The sequence below is a fragment of the Callorhinchus milii genome, unplaced genomic scaffold, assembly GCF_018977255.1.
Source record: "Callorhinchus milii isolate IMCB2004 unplaced genomic scaffold, IMCB_Cmil_1.0 Scaffold10, whole genome shotgun sequence".
NCBI classification, from domain to species: Eukaryota; Metazoa; Chordata; class Chondrichthyes; order Chimaeriformes; family Callorhinchidae; genus Callorhinchus; species Callorhinchus milii.
Genome location: NW_024704751.1, coordinates 10,558,392 through 10,578,703, shown reverse-complemented (window position 1 = coordinate 10,578,703; position 20,312 = coordinate 10,558,392). Strand labels below are relative to the sequence as shown.

Below are 20,312 nucleotides of genomic sequence, written 5' to 3'. Positions count from 1 at the left end.
TGTGTGCTGTATCAAATGCAAGGATTATTTTTATTATATCTTTACTGGAGGTCTTTGACAAAGTCCCTTTGCAGAACCACTTTTTAAGTGTGAGCTAGAAACTGACAGCACAGAAGCCACTCGGGCCATCTTGCTTGTTGTTGTTGCCTGGCTGTTTGCACTGTTCTTGTTAAATGATCTGTCTGTGAACTTTCCCACAGGTCCCATTTCTCTACATTTAAACAATGTCAGGAATGGCTAAAGAGATTAAACAAAGTGATTGCCCACCCAGCCAGGCTGGAGGACCTGTTTGCCTTTGCTTATCACGCCTGGTGTCTGGGGGTCTGTGTGGATGATGAGGATCAGCACGTACATCTCTGTCGTCCAGGTGAGAAACTAAAGGACACAAATGACCAGTGATGGTTTGGGCTCAAGCAGCAACCCATGTGAGGGGATGGGGCAGGGGTTGTATTGTACATGATGCTCATTCTCTCTCTCTCTCTCACCCGCACACACACTCTCACACCCGCCTTCTCACTTGCTCTCGCGCCCTTGCTCCTGCCAGCCCTCGCGCCAGCTCACCCTTGCCCTGGATGTGGCAACCCAAACTTTGGATGTGCCCCAGAAAATGGCCCGTTCTCTTCTCACAGTGAGCACATCACCAAAGCCCAATGCAAGGTAAATGTCAGTGCTGTCAGAATGGGGTGTGTGTAATCTCAATCACAGCGTTCTGCCTACTGGATGGAGTTTTTTTTAAACTTGTGAGAAACCTCCTCTTAAATGTTGGAATAAAAAACAGTGGAAAGTTGTGTAATTCTTTAATAAGCACATGAACTGTATTGGTATCAGAATACTTTACCATTCCCACCTCCTCTTCTGCATCTATAGGAGATCATGTTCGCCACAGGTTTGAGATGGAGGTGGAGAGAATGCGCTTTGATCTACAGAACGTCTGGAGAACTAGCGAAGTCAATAGCAATTACAAGTGAGTGTTCACGAGGAGACTGAAAGCAGAATCGTTTACTATTCTTGAGGAACCACTGAGTGACTCAGTCTGCAGGGCAGCAGGGCTTAGTCATATAGGACAGTACAAATATCATTGTCCCACCAAACAAGGAGTGTATAGGCGTAGAGGGGCGGGTTCAGTGTACAGGTGTAGGGGGGTGGGGGCGGGTCAGTGTACAGGTGTAAGTGGGGGTGGACGGGTCAGTGTACAGGTGTAAGGGGGCAGATCAGTACAGGTTTAGGGTCGGAGTCTGTGTACAAGTGTAGGAGATTGCAGGATCCCATACGAGTGGAAACATTTGATGAGTTTATTTCAAGGAAAGTGTTTCAATTATTCATTTGAGTGAGCGGGAGCTCACGGGTTGACTGGTGTGAGAGAGGCTGGGTGTGGGCTGCTGCAATATTTATCATTGTGTTTACGCTATTCCTGGCCTGAGTGCTTATTCTGCACATTACAATGGGGCAATTGTCACCTCACATCACTTGCACAATAGCACATGCTGCAACTTGGCAGAACAGCAGCACAGGCCAGTCAGCCGTGGAGTCCTGTAGCTCAGTGGTTAGAGCACTCGCTTTACAAGTGAGAGACCTGAGTTCAATTCCAGGCAGGGCAAAACCTTGGGCAAGTTTCCTTACTCAACACAGAGCCTAATAATAATCCCTCCAAAACAAAACAATAATAAATTGGTCATTTTCAATCTACGACTGTTTGTGGGACATTGCTGTGCGCAATTGGCTGCCGCGTTCGCCCACAAATATACAGTCAATTCACTTTACAGTGTGTTCTGTGAAGCGCTTTGGGATGTTCTCCCGACGTGAAAAGCGCTATATCAAATGCAAGGATTATTATTATTATAGCACAGAGGACTAAACACTGGACACAAGGATCCTAGCTGCAGATTCACTGGTGTTTGTATTACATGTTCCCACATATAATAATAATAATAACCCTTGTATTTGATATAGTGCCTTATCACATTGTCTCAAAGAGCTTCAACAACAACAAAAAATTACATTTGTATAGCGCCTTTCACTTCAGGAGGACGTCCCAAGTTTCATAGATTACACATTAATGTAATTGATTTACGGAAGATGGATCAATATCAGAGAGCTTGCTGCATGTTTTGTGTGTGAGCCCCATCACACAGATGAGCTGGCTGCTGCACTCGTATCCTCTTGGATTTGGCTCCTGTAGTGTATTATTAAGAAGAGGTCACAAGGCATCAGAAGCCTCTGGAGTTGATTCATGTGCTGCAACAGGAGTCAGAGTGTTCAGTGCAGCACAAACTCACTGTCTCCTTAGCCAGGCAGGCTGGCCAAGATGTAGTTTAACCTTCCTTGCTTTGTGTGACTGCAGGATGTGTGCTAGTTACCCTCAGAAGCTGCTGGTTCCAGTGTGGATCACGGATAAGGAGCTGGAAAATGTTGGAACCTTCAGGTCATGGAAGAGAATTCCCGTTGTTGTCTACAGGTGAGAGATTTTATTGCTGTTTGTCATAACTCGACAGTAGAATACAGTGCAACCTGATTCCCTCCGACTGGGAGGGAGAAACAGGAGATGTGTGGACACTGGGAGTGATGCTGTGAAATGACACATTTGTTGTCACACAGTAAGCTTACAAAAGATGATCTCCTCACCATTTGAATCCCCAGAATTAATGATTTCTGCATGTGAATAGATAATCAGAGGACTCAAAAAAACTACAGTTCCACATCTAGTCGATCACTTGTCTGTACAAAGATCTCTTTGTTACTCTTGTTAACCAGTCTATCGAGTCTTGTAGAATAGTGGTTATAGTGCTCGCCTCACAAGCAAGAGGTCCCAGGTTTGATTCCTGGGCGATTTCCTAACTCCACGCGCACGCCTCTGTTTACAGAGCAGTGAGTAGGAACCGGTTGTTGGGAGGCTGGGGAATCGCTTTCTCGGGGTAATAGTCTCTGCCAGCGCGGTTAGCAAGTGGTCTGGGTGTCTTGGCTATTCCCTGACACCAGGTTACAATGCTCACTGTGAACAGCAGCTTCTATACTGTGAGCAAACTGAGGAGCCCAGTAAGTGACTGGCTGTGCCTTGTGAAGGGTGCAGTTTTGGAATGAGAAGCACTCGAGTGTTTAATCTGCTGAGCTGACTGGTTACACTCACGGAATCGGTGATGGTTTCCTCAGGCACCTGCGGAATGGGGCTGTGATTGCCCGGTGCAGCCAGCCCGAGATCAGCTGGTGGGGCTGGAGGAACGCAGACGACGAGTACCTGGTGACATCCATTGCCAAAGCCTGCATCTTAGATCGAGGAACTAAGCTGAGTGGGAAGAGCAGGAGTGAGGGGAACGATCTCTCAGACACCGATTTTGGTAAGATTTCAAGTCAAGATTGATTGTCATGTCTCAGTGAAATACTGGACCCAAAGTGCAGAAGGTTTGAGCAGTGAATAATGTGAGGAAGAGATTGTAAATAGTAGTCCTGTCGCTCAGTAGTTAGAGCACTCACCTCGCAAGCGAGAGACTTGGGTTTGATTCCAGGCAGGGCAAAACCTTGGGCAAGTTTCCTTACTCCACACGCCTGATAATAATCCCTCAAGAAAATAAATAAAATAATAATTTGGTCACTCAGTCCTTGACTGTTTGTGGGACCCTGCTGTGTGCAATTGGCTGCCACGCTTGCCCACAAATATACAGTCAATTCATTTTACAGTATATTCTGTGAAGCGCTTTGGGACGTCTCGAAGACGTGAAAAGCACTGTATCAAATGCAAGTATTATTATAAATCAGTACATTTGGTGTAAAGCAGACAGTTGTGTGTTTGATTTGGTGAGGTGCACACTTATATGTACGAGTATTGTAAGGCATTGACACAGCACCTGTTATCTGCTAGATATCGTATCAATAAGACTCCTCTGTTATCAGCAGAACTTCCCCCCCCNTCTCGGGTGGAGGAGAATTCAACTTCCCAGAGCTGCTGACAACTCCGGTGTGTGAGAAGTCAAACGCAAAGATTATAAAGAGCAGCCTGTGGGTTCAGGCCCACATCACAGCTTCAGCTCCTAATCCAGACTGACAGTGCAGTGGAGCACTGCATTGGTGCAACAACAGCAACTTTATATAGTGTCCCTCACGCAGGGTAGTGTCCCAGAGCGCTAGGTGTAAGGTGCCGTCCTTCACAAGAGACCTTACACTGACTGAAACACGGACTGCTTCAGGTGGTGAGAGTTCTTGTTCTACTGACGTAAATAATAATCAATTGGTTATTTGTAGCACATTGTGCAGAGCTGCTGCAATCACGACATTTCAGTGTAACTCAGGTGAAGGAAGTGCTTGCAGACCGTTAGACGTAATTACTGTATAAATAGAAGTGAATGTCCAGGACAAAGACACACCATTTGTGGTTGGTCCACCACCACAACAACAACAACAAATTACATTTGTATAGCCCCTTTCACATCAGGAGGACATCCCAAGGCACTGAACCTGGTCACCTGGTCTATAGAAACACCTTCCCTTACTAACCTCTCGTCAGCCCTTCAAACTCACCCATATGGCTACTCTTCACTTGTGATGTGGTCCCAGTCTATGCAGACCATTGCTTCTATTCTCCTTTGATATCTGTGAGTGCACACTTTCCAGCAGTAGTGGATGAATATGGTCATGGGTAGGAAACCTGGCTGATATTTTCCATGTCAAACAAATTGTAGCAGAAGCTGCTGGCACGTCTGAGGTAAGCTAACTCAGCACTGACCGACTGGAATTGAACCTGGGGCCATCTCTCTATACTGACTGGTACCTTTACACACGAGGTCAGTGACATTGTGCTCTGCGTAGTTCATGATCAGACCAAACACTGTGCTCAAAGGTCGTCTCCAACTACAATTGATTGGCTCCCACCTGTTGGCTCTTCCAACTCTACAGCTCATTCCTCACTCTCTCCGTTCCACTGTGGGTGACCTGTTGATGCACAAGAGAATTTATAAAATGTAATCGTCTCCATCTGGGTTCTGAACCAGGAAATACAATGGATCCTGTATTTCTTGTTTTCTTTTGTCACCTGGTTTTTCAGATCATTGGCTCTTCTGAAATGTTAAATGGATCAGCAATGGGGAAGGTGCTCTCAGTGCAGCGCTCAGACAGGCCACCAGATGGAGCCCTCAGCACACAGTTCATTCTCCTGAGGAAGAAGCAGACAGGTCACCAGTTACAGACACAGATTTACAGATCTGAAGGGCTGCTAACTCCTACATCCCCCTTTCCCCCCTCCCTCCTGACACCTCCAGCCACTAGGACCATGTTACCAGTTGGGGAATGGCCTTTCAGGATGAACAGGAGGGGAGGGCGCTGGTTGTTCTGTCATCAACAGTTCCCTGGAGTACAGCGGGTTTGCCCGGCTCAGGATCGAGGCGACCAAAACTGCCACAAAGCATTGACTTGATTCTGAAATCCGAAGCACGTCACGGATTGCATGTTGACTGCAGTGAAATTGAGAATTAAATATCAGCGCCCACTTTATTTCAGATTCTTCCATCACATCAGGATCTGCTGGCGAGATTGGAGCCACTCCCCAGAAGCTGCTCATTTTAGACGCGCGATCTTATACGGCAGCTGTCGCCAACCGAGCAAAGGGCGGGGGCTGTGAATGTGAGGGTAAGTGGGCCGTGCGGCATGGCAGGGGTGGTCCCAGCTCTGCCCCAAACTGCTACCTCAATATCCCAGCTCACAGCAGTTACAGCAATTGTGTTCTATCATCAGGTCAGAATGTGTCAGTGCTGATATCAGTGCCAGAGAGTGACTCAGCACAGACTGTGCTGGAGGTGGATCAGTGACTCAGCAGCCACTATTGCAGCTGAAAACCAAGGTCCAGACTGCTGCAGTCTTACTTTCCGCTGCAGAACATTGCACACATCCTGAGCTGATTCTCACTCTCCTCTCCTACTCCCTGCATGAGCATGTCACTCAAACACACAGACTCACAGTAAGGCAGAGCTCAGCACTGGTTTAAATCAAATCAACTCTATTGTGCAGGGTGGGCTGTGGTGTGATATCTGGTGCAAGATTTGCTCTCTGTCTGTGCCAGCTCCAGAGGTGGTCTCACACCTAGCATAGCACCTCCTGCCGTGTCAATAACTACATGCTCTCTCTCTCTCTTTGCAGAATACTACCCCAACTGTGAAGTGATGTTCATGGGAATGGCAAACATCCACTCCATCAGGAACAGCTTCCACTCTCTCCGCGCTGTCTGTAGCCAGATGCCGGACCCCGGAAAGTGAGTCCCTGCTGTTGGAATCCACCATTTTGTTCGCAGCTCTGAGAGTTAAACCCATATATCTGAATGCTGCCTTTGCAATAATAACGTTTGTTACATTGACCTTCACCTCCTCCACATTCCTGCCATGTCTTGTTTAGTGTCCAATCATATCGTTAAACTGTTTTGAAATGTTGCTGTGTGTAAATCATATTATATCAAAATGCAAGCTGATTTTGAAAGCTATATATTGGTGTGTACTGTGTGTGACTGGGTGGGTGTAGTGTGTGTCTGTGTCTGGGTGAGTTTGGGGCAATTGTTGGGGTGTGTGTGTCTGGGTATGTGGATGTGTGTCGTGTGGCTGGTTATGTAACCTTTTCAATGAGATATCTTTGCTTGTGCTTTCACAGCTGGCTTTCAGCCTTGGAGAGCACCAAGTGGCTCCAACACCTGTCTATCATGTTGAAGGCTGCTCTGTTGGTGGCTAATGTTGTGGACAGGGAGGGGCGGCCAGTGCTTGTGCACTGCTCGGACGGCTGGGATCGGACGCCACAGATAGTCGCACTGGCCAAGATCCTCCTCGACCCCTATTATAGGACAATCGAGGTATTGCAACTAAATCCTTTACATCGTGGCTGGATCAGTGCATGTGAGAATTCTACCATCCACCTAGTGTTAGCTCAAACCTGCGCTTATCTGATGTCTAATAATCCACTAGTGACTATCCTCTTGGGGGAGAGAGAGAGATGTAATGTGGCTAGTGCTGAGTTAGGTCCATGGTAACAAAGCTGGCCATGGAAGTTTGGGATGGAGTCGATGCTCTGCAGCAGTCCAGGCATCCAGTGCCTGAGCCGGGCAGGTCTGCAGGTGTCCAGGGCACTGTTGCGGATGGACCAGTCAGTCAGTGGGATTTGGAAGAGCAATCTAGTCACTAGTGGCAGGGATCTTCAAGTGACCAACTTTATTATTATTTTTTTCTTGAAGGATTATTATCAGGCGTGTGGAGTAATGAAACTTACCCAAGGTTTAGCCCTGGCCGGGAATCGAACCCAGGTCTCTCGCTTGCGAGGCCGAGAGTGCTAACCACTGCGCTACATGATTCCTTGGGTTGCAGGATGTTAACCTTGCAACCCAAAGCTCAAATAGGTCGATTGGACTAGCAACAGCAACTAGCTATAGGGTCTTAACTGGGTACAGTCCAGCAGTGCTGTCGTGCACACAATGAGGTCTCCACAATTCTTCCCAAATTGGACCCACGTTCTCTGTGATTGGGTAAACCAAGTGGATAAAGAGTGTGTGCTCCATAGTGGACAACATGACACCATTTAGCTCTCCCAATCCCAACCCCAGCTCGGGTCCGAAACACTGACTGACCAGCGTCTTGGGACGTTCTTCCGATTTGTGCGCTTTACAAATGTAATTTTGTTGTTGTTTTGTTTGGAGCCTGTTAAGCACGGTAATGGGGTTTCTGCATCTGTCAGATACCCGGCTGAACAAACAAAAACACCCAGAGCAGTAATGGTGGTGGATATTGAGTGCTCTGTGCTGTATCTTTTAACAATGTTTGATTGCTTCTGTGTTCAGGGATTTCAGGTGCTTGTGGAAACGGACTGGCTGGATTTTGGGCACAAGTTTGGTGACCGATGCGGTCACTCGGAGACTGTAGAGGACGTGAGCGAGCAGTGTCCGGTCTTCCTCCAGTGGCTGGACAGTGTGCACCAGCTGCTCAAACAGTTCCCGTGTCTGTTTGAGTTCAACGATGCCTTCCTGGTGAGCGTTCTCAACAACAGCAACAATTTACACTGATAACTGGCTACAGCGTGGTCTTTGGTAATAGCTGCTGTGAAATCCTTTGCATTGTTGTTGATGTGCTATAAAATTGCCGGTTCATTCTTCCTTATGACCAAGCACTTGCATATTCTACACACACAGAGACACATACATATGTTAGTACCTATGGACATGTAAATGCTATTAGCCCCAGCGTTTTTAAGTTGAGGGCTTGAAGCTCATGTGATTTAGCAGGAAGACCATTAGCCATTGCTGTTCTGCCGCAGGTGAAGCTGGTTCAGCACACGTACTCGTGCCTCTACGGGACTTTCCTCTGTAACAACAGCCGAGAGCGAGAGGCTTGCAACATCTACAAGCGGACCTGCTCCGTCTGGTCACTGCTGCGGACGGGCAACAAGAACTTCGAGAACTACCTGTACATCCCTGGCAGTGAGACAGTGAGTGTGTACGCCTGGGGATTCAGTGTGTGTGTGTGTGTGTGCGTGTGTGCGTGTGAGTGTGTGCGCGCGAGTGTGTGAGCGACATCGCTAATTGTGCAAAGGACCTGTTGGTTATATTTTAATACATTGTGATGACTGAATTTTTCTTGCGTCTTTTTGTGAGGTGGTGTTTCACTCTCTGGGGGGCAGCTGTGTGGATGAGGCTGGGAGATATTGTAAGTTATTAATCATGTTGCTCTTTTGGGCTTTGCTGTAATGATTTTCCTTCCGTGGCAGATTTTGCACCCAGTGTGTCATGTCCGTGCCCTACACCTGTGGACGGCTGTTTACCTGCCCATCTCGTCTCCCTGCACCCCCACCGACAGCGCTGAGCTGTGCCTCTCCCGAGCTGGAGCAGCAGAGGAACGATCTGGCAAATCACTGGACAGGTACACGCTGAGGGTTCATTATCCCTTTAGATATTCAGTGATCAACAAATAAAAGCACTTCAGCTGTGAGAAACAGTTACTGAGCAGAGATTCAGTGCACCCAGAGTCATTGCACTTTGATGATTTGGACACAACAAGAAATGGAAATTGCCCTGAAAAATACCACAGAAGATTTGTGGTCTCTGAGTGTGGGTAATGCAAAGTGAGCGGGACCTTCCCATAGAGGGTTGGGGGGGAGAGGCTCTGCGATTCTTCAATCTTCTGGTTTCCATGTAAAAATACATCAATAAAACACCTAATTGAAAACAACATATTGACAGACAACGGTTCTTGTATGAAGTTGGTGTGGAGAATGATGAATCGTTTGTCTCATAATATCTGAAACCTTTTTACAAACCACTAATTCAAACAGTAAGTATATACACAGGGTGACTGTTGTAACCTGGTGTCTTGGGTCCATAAAATTGGAGTTATAGTGCGATATTGTCCTCACTCTTGTCGCTGGGGGTAAACTGGATTCTTTTTCTCAATTAGATTACCTAAAGCCCGGTCTGTGGACAATCTGCCCCTGGCTTGTGACAGTGGAACTCCTCTTACAAGGACATCCAGTGACCCAAACCTCAACAAGCACTGTCAGGAAGGACGTCTCACTCCAGAGCCCAGAATCTTGCCTATGGTCTCGGTACCTGATGTCTCAGACATTGGGGCTGGAGCCCCCCAAGTCCCCAAACAAGACACAAGTGCCGTAGTAGATATGGTAGAAACGGCGGAAGAGGCCAAAGAGGAAATTGCAGAGAGCAGCCTCGCTCCCACTGGGGATGATGAAGCAATACGAGAGGTTGAAAGCCAGAGTAACACAATGGAACTTTACCAAAAGGTTGAAGCATTGAGACTTGCCAAAGACACTGAGCAGGAGCAGCCTTTCCAGGAGTCTACCAGCAGCACTGCGCATACAATGGGCGTCTGCGAGCTCGGCAGCTCTGCTCCTGACACTGAGTGTGCCATAGGAGCTGAGGAAGAATGCAGGACTTGTGACAACATCCCTGTTCATTGTGAACACGTGGAAGCGGCTGCTGCTGTTTGTTCAGACGACGATGAGTGCAATGGCCACTCTTCCCCACCGCCCTACCTCCGCTCAGTGGCTGACCTGCTGTGCTTCAAGGAGAAGGTCTCAGTGATGGGCAGCTCTACAGAGACTGTGACCGAGGAGACGGTGAGAGAGAACGGCTTCTCATTCACAAAGGACTCGAGAGGTGCGAGGAATGGGATGCTTCCTGTGAGCGGGCTTCAGGACGAAGTAGAGCAGTGTAGGCTGGGGCGCACACCCCTGGACAACGTCAGGACTATCAGGAAGCACATTTGCCAGAGTCAATTCAGTGACTTCTCTTTGCTGGACTCTAACTGGGATAGTGTGCAGGGTCTGGTTACGTCAGCCTGCAGTGGGGAAGCAGTCCAGCGCAGAGCCAAGCTCAACAGCTGCCACTACAAGAGACTGACTAATAAATATCTGCGCTGGGGCAGCGCAGTGAACGGACAGTCACTTCACAAAGAGGAGCAGGCAGGAGCCCTGAGAGTACCTCAACACATCCACTCTAGCCTGTGCTCTCTGGCTCTCACCCCAAAAGCTTCGGATTTGTTCGCTCACTGCTCGCCCTGGAAGCAGCTACCCCCCTGGCGGCAGTCGGTCACCGCCTGCTCCGAGGCGGCCCCCAGCTATGTGGACGACGACGGGCTGCCCTTCCCCGTGGACTCGGTGCAGCAGCGGCTGAGACAGATCGAGGCCAGTTACAAGCAGGAGGTGGAGTTGCTGCGACGGCAGGTTCACGAGCTGCAGATGAGGCTGGACAGTCAGCAGTACTGCACCCCCCCCACACAGCCCGACATCGACTACGCCGATGACTTTGTAAGTAAATAATAACCAAAGAAGCTGGTAATTCATAAGCCTCGGTGACTCTGACATATCTATATGTGTGATCGGGAAACGTCCTGAGGGGAAGAGAAGCGTTTCAATACTTCATTCCAGGAGCCAGTATTGAATACCCATCGTCATGATGGTCCAGGAGCCTGGTTGGTGAATCAGTAAAGGGACTCACAAACTTGATGAGAGGAGAAATGTAGTAAATCCCAGAGGTAGGGTGGGGCAAGGGAGTGAGGGTATTTGAAGGTCAGAACAAAGATTTACAGTCGAGCCTTGGATATGGGGAAGCAGTGGAGCTAGGTAAGGGTGTGAGAGGCTGGTGTGGGGAATGATCCTGGCTGTAGAGTTTGGGATAATCTGGAGTTCTGTAGAGGTGGAGCTAGGCATTGAAGAGAAGACTGGAGGTAATGAGGCAGGGGTGAGGGTTTCAGATGTGTGGGGCAGTGATGGGTGCTGGCAGTGTGGTGGAGAAGGAGCAAAGCTGACATTATAAAGAACCAGTTGAAAGGCTCAAAAGAGAGCAGAGGCTCTATCTAGACCTCTGGATACTGTGCTGGAGGTGAGGGAGGAGGTGCTGGCAGGAGTGGAGATGACTTCGGGTTTGTTGATATTCAGTTGAAGGAAGTTGAGTCTCGTCCAGGGCTTGATGTGTGTCAGGCAGTGTGTCAGGGCAGCAGGCATTCTAGAGTCAGTAATGGAGTTGAGCAATGTATGATTGACTGACTGAGTGATTGGTTTGTAGACCTGCCTCAGAGAGTCCGATGACAGTGATGTTGAGGAGTCTCTATCCGCTCACAGTGATGATCAGCGCTCGGAGGCCAGCTGGGAACCTGTGGACAGGAAGGAGACTGAGGTATGGCTGCCGTGTCGTAATCACTCGTGAAAATCCGCTCAACAATTATTCTCTGAAGGTTGATCACCAGCTGCAAAATTCAATCCTCTTTGTACTAAGATCCTATTTTTCTGTTACAATTCCATTGTGTGGGTTCAGTGGGATCTAAAGACCTGAATCCCAAAGTGCCCAGAGTCATTATGGCCTTTTACTGTTCGAGGCGACATGGAACAGCACTGAGCTACTTGTATTGACTCATTCTCCTTATCCTAGCAATGTCTGCTTGTCTTTCTGTACCTCCTCTCTCCATCTCTGTATCTCCTCTCCCTGTGTGTGTGTGTTTCTCACTCTTTCCCATCCCTGTGTATTTTTCTCTCCTCAAATCCTTCACATCCCTCTCTGATCCCTTCACCCAGCTCCTCTCCTCTCTGCACTGCTCTGTGAGTTGCACCCATAGAAGCATTCACCTTAGTCTGCATCTATTCTTGTAATTTCCAGACAGGCACTTGTCCAGGTAATTTTTGAAAGAGTTAATAAACATCACACCAGGCACTTTTGTGGGAACACTCTCTGTACCACTTAAACATTGCTCCGTGGGGAAATAACCCTTTTAATATCCAGCTTTGCCAGAAGCTTTTCATTTCGAACCTGTGCTCTCTAGTTCTGTGAGATATGGGGGAGGGGGAGGCAAGGGAGTGGGGTGTAGCACCTGGCACACAGCTGCTGGGGTATTGGGGAGGGGGAGTAGGGGGGGTGCAGCACCTGGCACACAGTTACTGGGGCTGACTCTGGCTCAGCACACGATCATCATTCAGCGACTGCAGCAATCAGCTCACACTAATGGGACGCTGTCAATCACCTGCAGAGCCGGCGTTCTGTTGTTCACGGTGTTTTGGGAATGTAATGCCTCCTGATTTAGCTGCGTGTCTCTTACCGGCTGCTGCTGTTGCAGGTCACGCGCTGGGTGCCTGATCACATGGCCTCTCATTGCTTCAACTGTGACTCAGAATTCTGGTTAGCCAAACGGAGACACCACTGCAGGTGAGCTTCCCCTCTGCACCATCATTGACAAATCTCACCCCCCCCCCATCCCCCACCTCACACAGCACCATGCACCCCTCACTCACCTGCTCCCACACCCACACTTCTAATGCTTGGGTATCTTTCAGTGAAATCAAGCATTGGATACGACTGTAATGTTAAGCGTTTTGTTCCTGTATCTAAAGTTAAATGATGAGGAGCCCTGTAGAGTGGTGGTTAGCGAGCTCACCTCACAAGCGACAGGACAGGTTCAATTCCCAGACAGGGTGAAACCTTAGGCAAGTTTCCTCACTCCCCACACACACATACACCTCTGTTTACACAGCAGTAAGTAGGAACCCAGTTGTTAGTCGATTGGGGATCCTTTTCCAGGTGATAGTAAACCCCCCAAAATAATAATTTGGTCATTCACTCCCAGACTGTTTGTGGGCACTGCTATGTGCATTTGACTGCTACATTTAGCCTACAAAATACAGTCAATCGACATTCTGTGAAGCGCATTTGAGACATCTAAACAGCGTGATAAAGCGCTATATCAAATGCAAGCATTATTATTGTTATATTGCTTGGAAGTTACCTGCTTGGGAATGAGGTGAAGTAGTGTTTTACTCTGCTTTCCTTCAGTGCCCAAACCTTGGGAACTCCCTGCCTTGATGCCCCCTCTTTGACCGTCTTCTGTTTGCACCTGAAGACTTTCCTCTTGGACCGGGCCTACAGTCAGCTCCCCTTTCTTCCAACTCAGCGTCAGACTACACCATTGTTAAGTGCCGCGAGGCTCTACCCCGATAGAGGGCGCTGTATAAATCCAAGTTGCTGTTGTGGATAGATAATAATAATAATACATGCATTTGACGTAGCGCTTTTCATGTCTTCTAGACGCCTCAAGGCTCTTCACAGAATATACTGTAAAGTGAATTGACTGCATATGTGTGGGCGAAACTCGGCAGCCAATTGCGCACAGCAATGTCCCACAAACAGTCGTGGATTGAAATAACCAATTAGTGATTTTTTTTTCTTGAGGGTTATTATTAGGCATGTGGAGTAAGGAAACTTGCCCAAAGTTTTCGCTCTGCTGGAAATCAAACCCAGCTCCCTTGTTTGTGAGGTGAGGGCTCTAACCACTGAGCTACAGGACTCCAATAGATATTTGTTAGATAAGGGATTCAGGGCAAAGGCGGGTAATTGAGAGTTGAAGTACAGATCAGTCATGATCTTATAGAATGGTGGAACAAGCTCGAGGGGCTGAATGGCCTCCTCCTGTTCCTATGTTTTGTGACTGCGGACACTGACTATTGTTGTTTCTCTCACTAGGAACTGTGGCAATGTGTTCTGTGCTGACTGTTGCCACTTGAAGCTGCCAATCCCCGAGCAGCAGCTGTATGAGCCGGTGCTCGTGTGTCACTCCTGCTATGACCAGGTGCAGGTCTGTCGTGCCCGAGAGATGATGAACCAGCAGCTGAAAAAGCCCATGGCTACCGCGTCTAGTTAAGCCAAGTTCACTCCCGCCTTCTCCTTCCCCAACTCGTGCCGTGATGTGAGCTCTCCTGGACAAGTTGAGACTGTGGCAGGTTGGCTGGTCGGGTGAGCCATCCATCCTCCAGCCCCAGCTGGGAGGGAACGTGTGGAGGAATCACAATGTGAAAATGCTGCTAAAACAAGCTCTTTGATCTGTGCACTAGGAACTTTGCGAGGGGAGGGGAGAGAAATGCAACCAAAATATTATTGAGGAAAGGAGCGAATGCATCTCTGTGACTCTGGTCAGGAATTTCAGTTTAAAAAGTCTCAGGTCCTCACTGAAGAGGGTCTGTGATTTGAATTGGCGACAAGACGTTGGCCTCTTCATCTGGACACTTTACAAAGCCAAGGGCCGAGTGAAGCTTCGCTGCGTCTCCACAGCGAATGGGAAAGGTAGGAAGGTGTCAGTCCTGCTGTGTGTCAGCGGCATCCGTGTGTCCTGCCAGCCTTGGAGCGGATATTGCAATCCAGTCGGTTGACTTTGCAAAGGGAATGTTTGAGGAACATTTGGGAGCCGAGCTGTTTCTTCGTGTGACGGGATACATCATGCTGTACTGTATCTCTCACTCACTCAGCTCTGCTGTCAGCACTTAATGTACATCACCCATCACGTCCTTATCCACTTCTTGAGACGGTGTTTGTCCTGGTCGTTATGCTGCATCACCATATTCTGGTTTGGCTTTGGTCAGCGTAGGAGAGGAGTGGATTGAGCTGTCGGTGTCAGGCGTGTCTCTTATACTCTGCGTTTGCCTGCTCCTCCTTCATTACTTCTCGCTCTTCCTTCTCTCGACTTCCACCCTCTCTTCCTGACCCTCCTTACTCTACTAACCGCTCGCTATCCTCGTCACCTTCCTCTCCTCTCTCGACCCTCTGTCCATACTCTCACTGCGCAGTCTCTGTATGTTGCTGGTCTGTCGTGCCATTCAAAGAGATGCGGGCGTGGCGGGAGATGCTGGAATGTGTCGTTTGGCCATATCTTGTGCACCGTTGGTTAACCCTTTAGGTCTACAGTAAGCAAGGACTAAATAAATCAATTTATGGAAGAAACTCTGCAAAACAATACCCTGTGGGTTTGTAAATTCTTTTACTTTTTCCTGTGATATTATAAGTGGATATAGACCCACTTCCAAGTATTCAAACTACTGGAGAAACTTTGCCATTCAGACCTCTCTGGCTCCCGAAACTGAGCCAGACATTGGCTACAAGCACTCACAATACATAGATCAGTCAGCACTTCCCCTCTCTCTGTTACATCTCTGGCCCTGTCCCTCCAGCCTGCGTATTTGTTCTGTGTCTCAGACTGAATTTAGTGTGTAGCACAGATCCCATTGAGGAGTCCAGGCTGCCGACAATACAACTTACTTTTGCTGACAAATAGTTGAGTTTACCACATGGAGACATGAAGTTCTTTATCTTTTGACAACCTGCAGGTGAACATATGGATCCTGCCCAGCTAACAAAGAGCCCCTCGTGTTCTGTGCAGCAAATAAGTTGCATCTACAGAGCAAGTGTGAGGTTAATGAGAAACCACTGATCAGCAAGTTACTAACAAGGGCTTCAATTCAAGATTGTAACTTATTTTTCAGTTTTATGGAAAAAAAGAGCCACTCTATCTCCATGCCAATGGGCACAGTCTGCTCTGAGCACTGATGGCTACTCCACTCAGTTTGGGAGGATGGTCAGTGAAGGTGGTACGTCTGGGATTAGCGAGGCACAGCATGGCTTCTGTGAGAAAAAGCCCCCTTTCCTCGGCTCTGGAATGTTCTATTCTAATGTGACGAGGAGAGCTCGTTCCTTCTCCACGAGTTGAGCTATTCACTGTGTGGAGCCAACAGTGAGACGTTTCCCACACCAGCCATCTGATGGCCTCCGATGGAGCCAGACAATATAGTGTGCAATGAGAAGATGGTTTGTCGAGTTGTTCACATGGTCAAAAATGCAGAACAGACACATGCTCAGGAAGATTTTATTATCAAGGATCAGAGGAAACATTGGGAAACCCACAACAAGCAGAGGATTTAGACCGTGCACCCTCCTTCCATCACTGCCACATTATTACTAGCAATCAGAGACTTGTGTAAACTCAAGATCTTTCAGACACTCCCAAGCAAGCAACTGTCAGTCAGAGGAATATCTGATCGTCTACAGAGTAACCCAAACAAGGCTTGTTTGAAACATTCAGAGCCAGAGTGGGTTGAGCCTGAGGGTGACCCTGCTCTGATGTCACCAGTACTGCCCACCCTCTCAATCTGGGAACTTCACCCATCAAACTGGGCAGTGAGTCTCAATGGGATATTCAACCTCAGCGATAGAAATACCAAAGCCTAGCATAGTCCCATCCTCGTTGAATGGGCTTGAACACACACATGCTTCCCAAGATTATAATTGGGAGCAGAAACCCTGACCAATTGTAGCCCCAATTATCAGTGCGAGATCACCCCACTGTATAGAACAGTGATCAAAACAAAGGGCAAGGAGATTAGACTACATTACACTCTGCCGGCAAAACCCAGGGGAAAGTTCTTGATTAAAAAGCCACACTCAAAATCATTTAAAAGTATCTTTGCTTTGATAGGGCAGTAGAGATACAAGCAGCACAGTGGTGCCTCTAACACCTTCGCACTGACTGATGCAGCACATTGAGCCCTGACACACTGACTGCTGTTACACAGTACGTGGCACTGGACAGCAGTCAGTGTTTGGCTTAATGAGAATGATGGAGCCTTTACAGTTGCCACAGCACAGTGTTTGCCAGTACGGGATCCGCACATTCAGGACAGCACGGTAACAATTATTGAACCACCAGCCACCTTGATAGGAGTGGGCACAGTTACTGCCATATCTGTCCTGATCTCGGTCAAATGTGGAGAACTTCATATTGTCCTGTTCATATCTATCATAATTCATAGAATCACCTGCGGTTCCCGAGTAAGTACCAAGACTCAGTCTATAACCTTCAGTTTCAGAATTTACAGAAAACATATTGTAATCGGCAAAGCTGGAAACATTATGCCTATTGTACACAATGAACCTGACTCTGTAAAGCCCCTGCTGTGTAATCTGGTGGATGTACTTATTGCCAAGCCAGTGGTCGCCCTGAACGTTACCAAAGCCGAACTTGTAAGTTGTCCAGGTTGCCTTCCAGGTTAGCTCATTGAGCTTGGTGTTTTTCTGGATCACTGTCCAACCACCGCCTTCCGTGGTCATGTCGCAAAGCACTATGAGGTAGGGCCCATTCTCTGGCTGGATAATGTAAAACCCACTCGGGCTGAGCCTACTGAGACCACTGCAGTCCTTGGGGTACTCTGAAACACACACCATCATTTTTCGTGAGATGCACGAAACATCATTACCATGAAAAGCTTTCTTTACAGATAACGAGAGCTTCAGACGAACATATTCCACCTCCCTTATAGTAGCATGTTGTTTCTGTAATTATTCCATAGAGAAACCACCCTTGCTGTTTTGACATGGTGAGTGATGAGTTAACTAACAGCACCAACAACAAAATGACATTTGATTAGCTCCTTTCACATCTGGAGGACATCCCAAGGACAGTCAGTGTTTCGGACCCGAGCTGGGGGTCAGAATTGGGGAGGTGGGGGGGGGCGGTGTTTCTTTCTGTTTTCCCTTTGGCATGTTATATCCCTTTAATGGAGGGCATGTACCTACTATATGCAGTATCTTGCATTCACCTGTTGAGCTTCATTTGCTGGTGATCAGTTCAGGTGTGTTTTCTGTTGAGTTCCCTTGGCTGCCTTTTCTGACCTGTCAGTTTCTGATAACTTGTGTCATCTGCAAATATACCTACCTTGTCTCACTCAATACCTTCACCCACTGACACCGAGCTCCTGTGACAAGTGCCCTTTGCTTGCTGCCATTTAGCCAGTTGCTTATTGATACTCCATTGATGTCTGTTTGGAAAACAGCCTCTGGGAGCGACATGGGCAAAGGCCTTTTGGGAATTTAGGTAATGGACGTCCAAAGGCTTTCCACAGCCAGGTAAGGAGGTGACCACCTCTAAACATCATGTTGGTCGGATTGGATTGATGTGCAAGCGATCACAGCCAGGACAGTCTGCGGTGTCTCTGCAGATATTGCTATGATGCTTCTGGAAGAATCCACAGCCTGACTGCAGATAGATGATCACGCCCGCCACCTCGTGGCAGCAAGAAGCATTGCTACCTAACAATAATGGCGAGAAACTCACTGGGGTCTCTCACCTTGGGTAAACCATGTGTAAACTGGCAGGAGCTTGTTGCCCCTGCTCTGAGGGGTCCAGTGCCCCTGAGAAAAGAGGACAAAATATAGGTAAACATATTAATACAAAGGTAATACTGACTTGTTTGGTGGTTTATCGTCCCTCTGACAATCCTGTCTGCTTCATTCAGCATGTGGCTGTTCTCAATACCTGCAGCCAAAAGTCCAATGTTGAATGACAGAAAAATGACTGTGGAGAATCTGACACCTGAGGTTAACAAAAAAAAGATTAATTCAACCCTCGAGTAACTGAGCGAGGTGGGGGCAGGGAAGAGAGTTTGGGAAAGAGATAAGAGTCATGGAGTCCTGTAGCTCAGTGGTTAAAGCACTTGCCTTACAAGCGAGAGGACCTGGGTTTGATTCCCGGGTGGGACAAAATGTTGGGGAAGTTTCCTTACTTCACACGCCTCTGTTTACCAGCAGTGAGTAGGAACCCGGTTACTAGTCATTTAGCAGATTGTTTTCTTGGGGTTATAACCCCTCCAAATAAATAAAATAAGAATTTGGTCACTCAATCCACGACTGTTAGTGGAACACAAAGCTATATCAAATGCAAGGAGTATTTGTATTGTTATAAGAATCTGAAATTCCCTCACCTTCTACAAGGTGCGATGCTTGAATCTGGAAACACCAACAATTTGCATTTATATAGCCCCCTTCACGCGGGGTAGGATTCTGCAGTGCTGGGTAAGTGTAAAGACCAAACATGATTTCCATGCCACAGAAACAACCATGAGCTGAATGACCAGTTTTGCGGGAGTTGTTGGTCAGGGACACAGAGAGAAAGTCCCTTCTGCTTTTAAATGTTGCCACGAGATCTTTTCACAGATGGGACAGTCGAACATCTCATTTGAAAGACAGCACCTCCGACAATGCAATGCTCCCCCACGACTGCATTGGAGTTTCAGTCTAGACTGAGCTCAAAGTCCCGACTGAAAGGGGCTCGAACACACAACCTTCCAACTCAGAGGCAAGAAAGCAGGCTGACAATTACAGAACAATTACACAACAACACATTCAAAATAATTTGTATTTTAAAAGTAAAATATATGTAAACTTCGACTCACACATCCTGACAGCCATCCTGCCTTGTGCTCTGCACTTCTCTGCTCAATGAACTGGTGTCCCGTTTTTATATCAGCCTTGCCCTTTGCATCTGCATAGAAATGTCGCCCAGTCACAGGATAGTCCTGTTTTGACACCGTGCCTGCAGGGCAGAACTTGCTGATCACCCTCTCCACTTGTCGTCATGACTTCTGTTAACCCCTTTGGTGCTGCAAGCATTCTCCACCACCTTTTGGGTAACTTAGTGTGAGGTACATCAAAATATCCAACTATAAGTCCCCGTTCAGCCAGTACCTTTGCCAAGTGGGAGCCATACATTTTAGAGGGGTAATGGCAAAATACCTGGTGAATAACAAGATGTACCTTAAAAGAAGAGGGACCTGGGAACGGAATTCAAGAGAGTGGGCGCCAAGTAGCTGAAAGCTTGTCTATTGATGGGTGGGTGGGGGCCACATGGAGTAAGCCGAGCGAGGAGATTGGGAGGAGTGAGGGGTTGGAATGGATGACGGAAGGTGTAGAGATGGGTTGGAGCTAGACTATGGAGGAATTTCAGTATGTGAATAAAGATCTTCAACTCAATTTGTTGAGCGATGGGGATCCAATGAAGGCAAGCAAGGATGGGTGTGATATGGTTGTGGAGCCGAGTACAGGGAGGACATGAGCTGAGAGTTCTGAATCATCTGTGGCTTTTGTAGGGAAGAGCTGGGGAATCGGTCTAGCAGAGTGGGGAGGGGTTAAGGAGCATTTATTCTGTTTCATTACAATTGTGAGTGGTCATTGCTCTCCCTATTAGAGGCCCCACTCACTTATT

General features: G+C 47.8%; 2 protein-coding genes and 1 non-coding gene across 4 annotated transcripts in view; 2 read left to right on the top strand and 1 right to left on the bottom strand.

The window, feature by feature from the left end:
• mtmr4 (myotubularin related protein 4) overlaps positions 1-15,236 on the top strand; it is a 50,792-nt gene extending 35,556 nt beyond the window's left edge. For both annotated transcript variants that reach the window (XM_007896391.2, XM_007896390.2), the window contains 14 exons: positions 201-367; positions 868-964; positions 2,342-2,455; positions 3,148-3,332; positions 5,485-5,613; positions 6,121-6,232; positions 6,622-6,817; positions 7,796-7,981; positions 8,269-8,439; positions 8,719-8,870; positions 9,405-10,773; positions 11,531-11,641; positions 12,573-12,661; positions 13,973-15,236. In XM_007896391.2, coding sequence (XP_007894582.1) covers positions 201-367; positions 868-964; positions 2,342-2,455; positions 3,148-3,332; positions 5,485-5,613; positions 6,121-6,232; positions 6,622-6,817; positions 7,796-7,981; positions 8,269-8,439; positions 8,719-8,870; positions 9,405-10,773; positions 11,531-11,641; positions 12,573-12,661; positions 13,973-14,150 — 3,256 coding nt within the window. In that variant the 3' untranslated portion in view covers positions 14,151-15,236. The remainder of the gene's footprint in view (positions 1-200; positions 368-867; positions 965-2,341; positions 2,456-3,147; positions 3,333-5,484; positions 5,614-6,120; positions 6,233-6,621; positions 6,818-7,795; positions 7,982-8,268; positions 8,440-8,718; positions 8,871-9,404; positions 10,774-11,530; positions 11,642-12,572; positions 12,662-13,972) is intronic.
• Positions 15,237-16,126: 890 nt separating this feature from the next.
• Positions 16,127-19,601, bottom strand: LOC103180498 (fibrinogen-like protein 1-like protein). Its single transcript, XM_007896392.2, has 3 exons — positions 19,504-19,601; positions 18,519-18,644; positions 16,127-17,481 (listed from the first exon to the last, which is right to left on the bottom strand). Exons 1-3 carry the CDS (start codon positions 19,517-19,519, stop codon positions 16,841-16,843), a joined length of 783 nt encoding a protein of 260 aa, XP_007894583.1. The 5' UTR covers positions 19,520-19,601; the 3' UTR covers positions 16,127-16,840.
• On the top strand, positions 18,740-18,811 carry trnav-uac. The gene has a single exon. It is a non-coding gene; the product is annotated as a tRNA-Val (tRNA).
• Positions 19,602-20,312: the final 711 nt, after the last annotated feature.

Coding starts and splice junctions, on each gene's coding strand:
- LOC103180498 (XM_007896392.2), bottom strand. Junction 17,482..18,518: donor GACGATAAACCACCAAACAA/GTCAGTATTACC, acceptor TGTGTGTTTCAG/AGTACCCCAAGGACTGCAGT.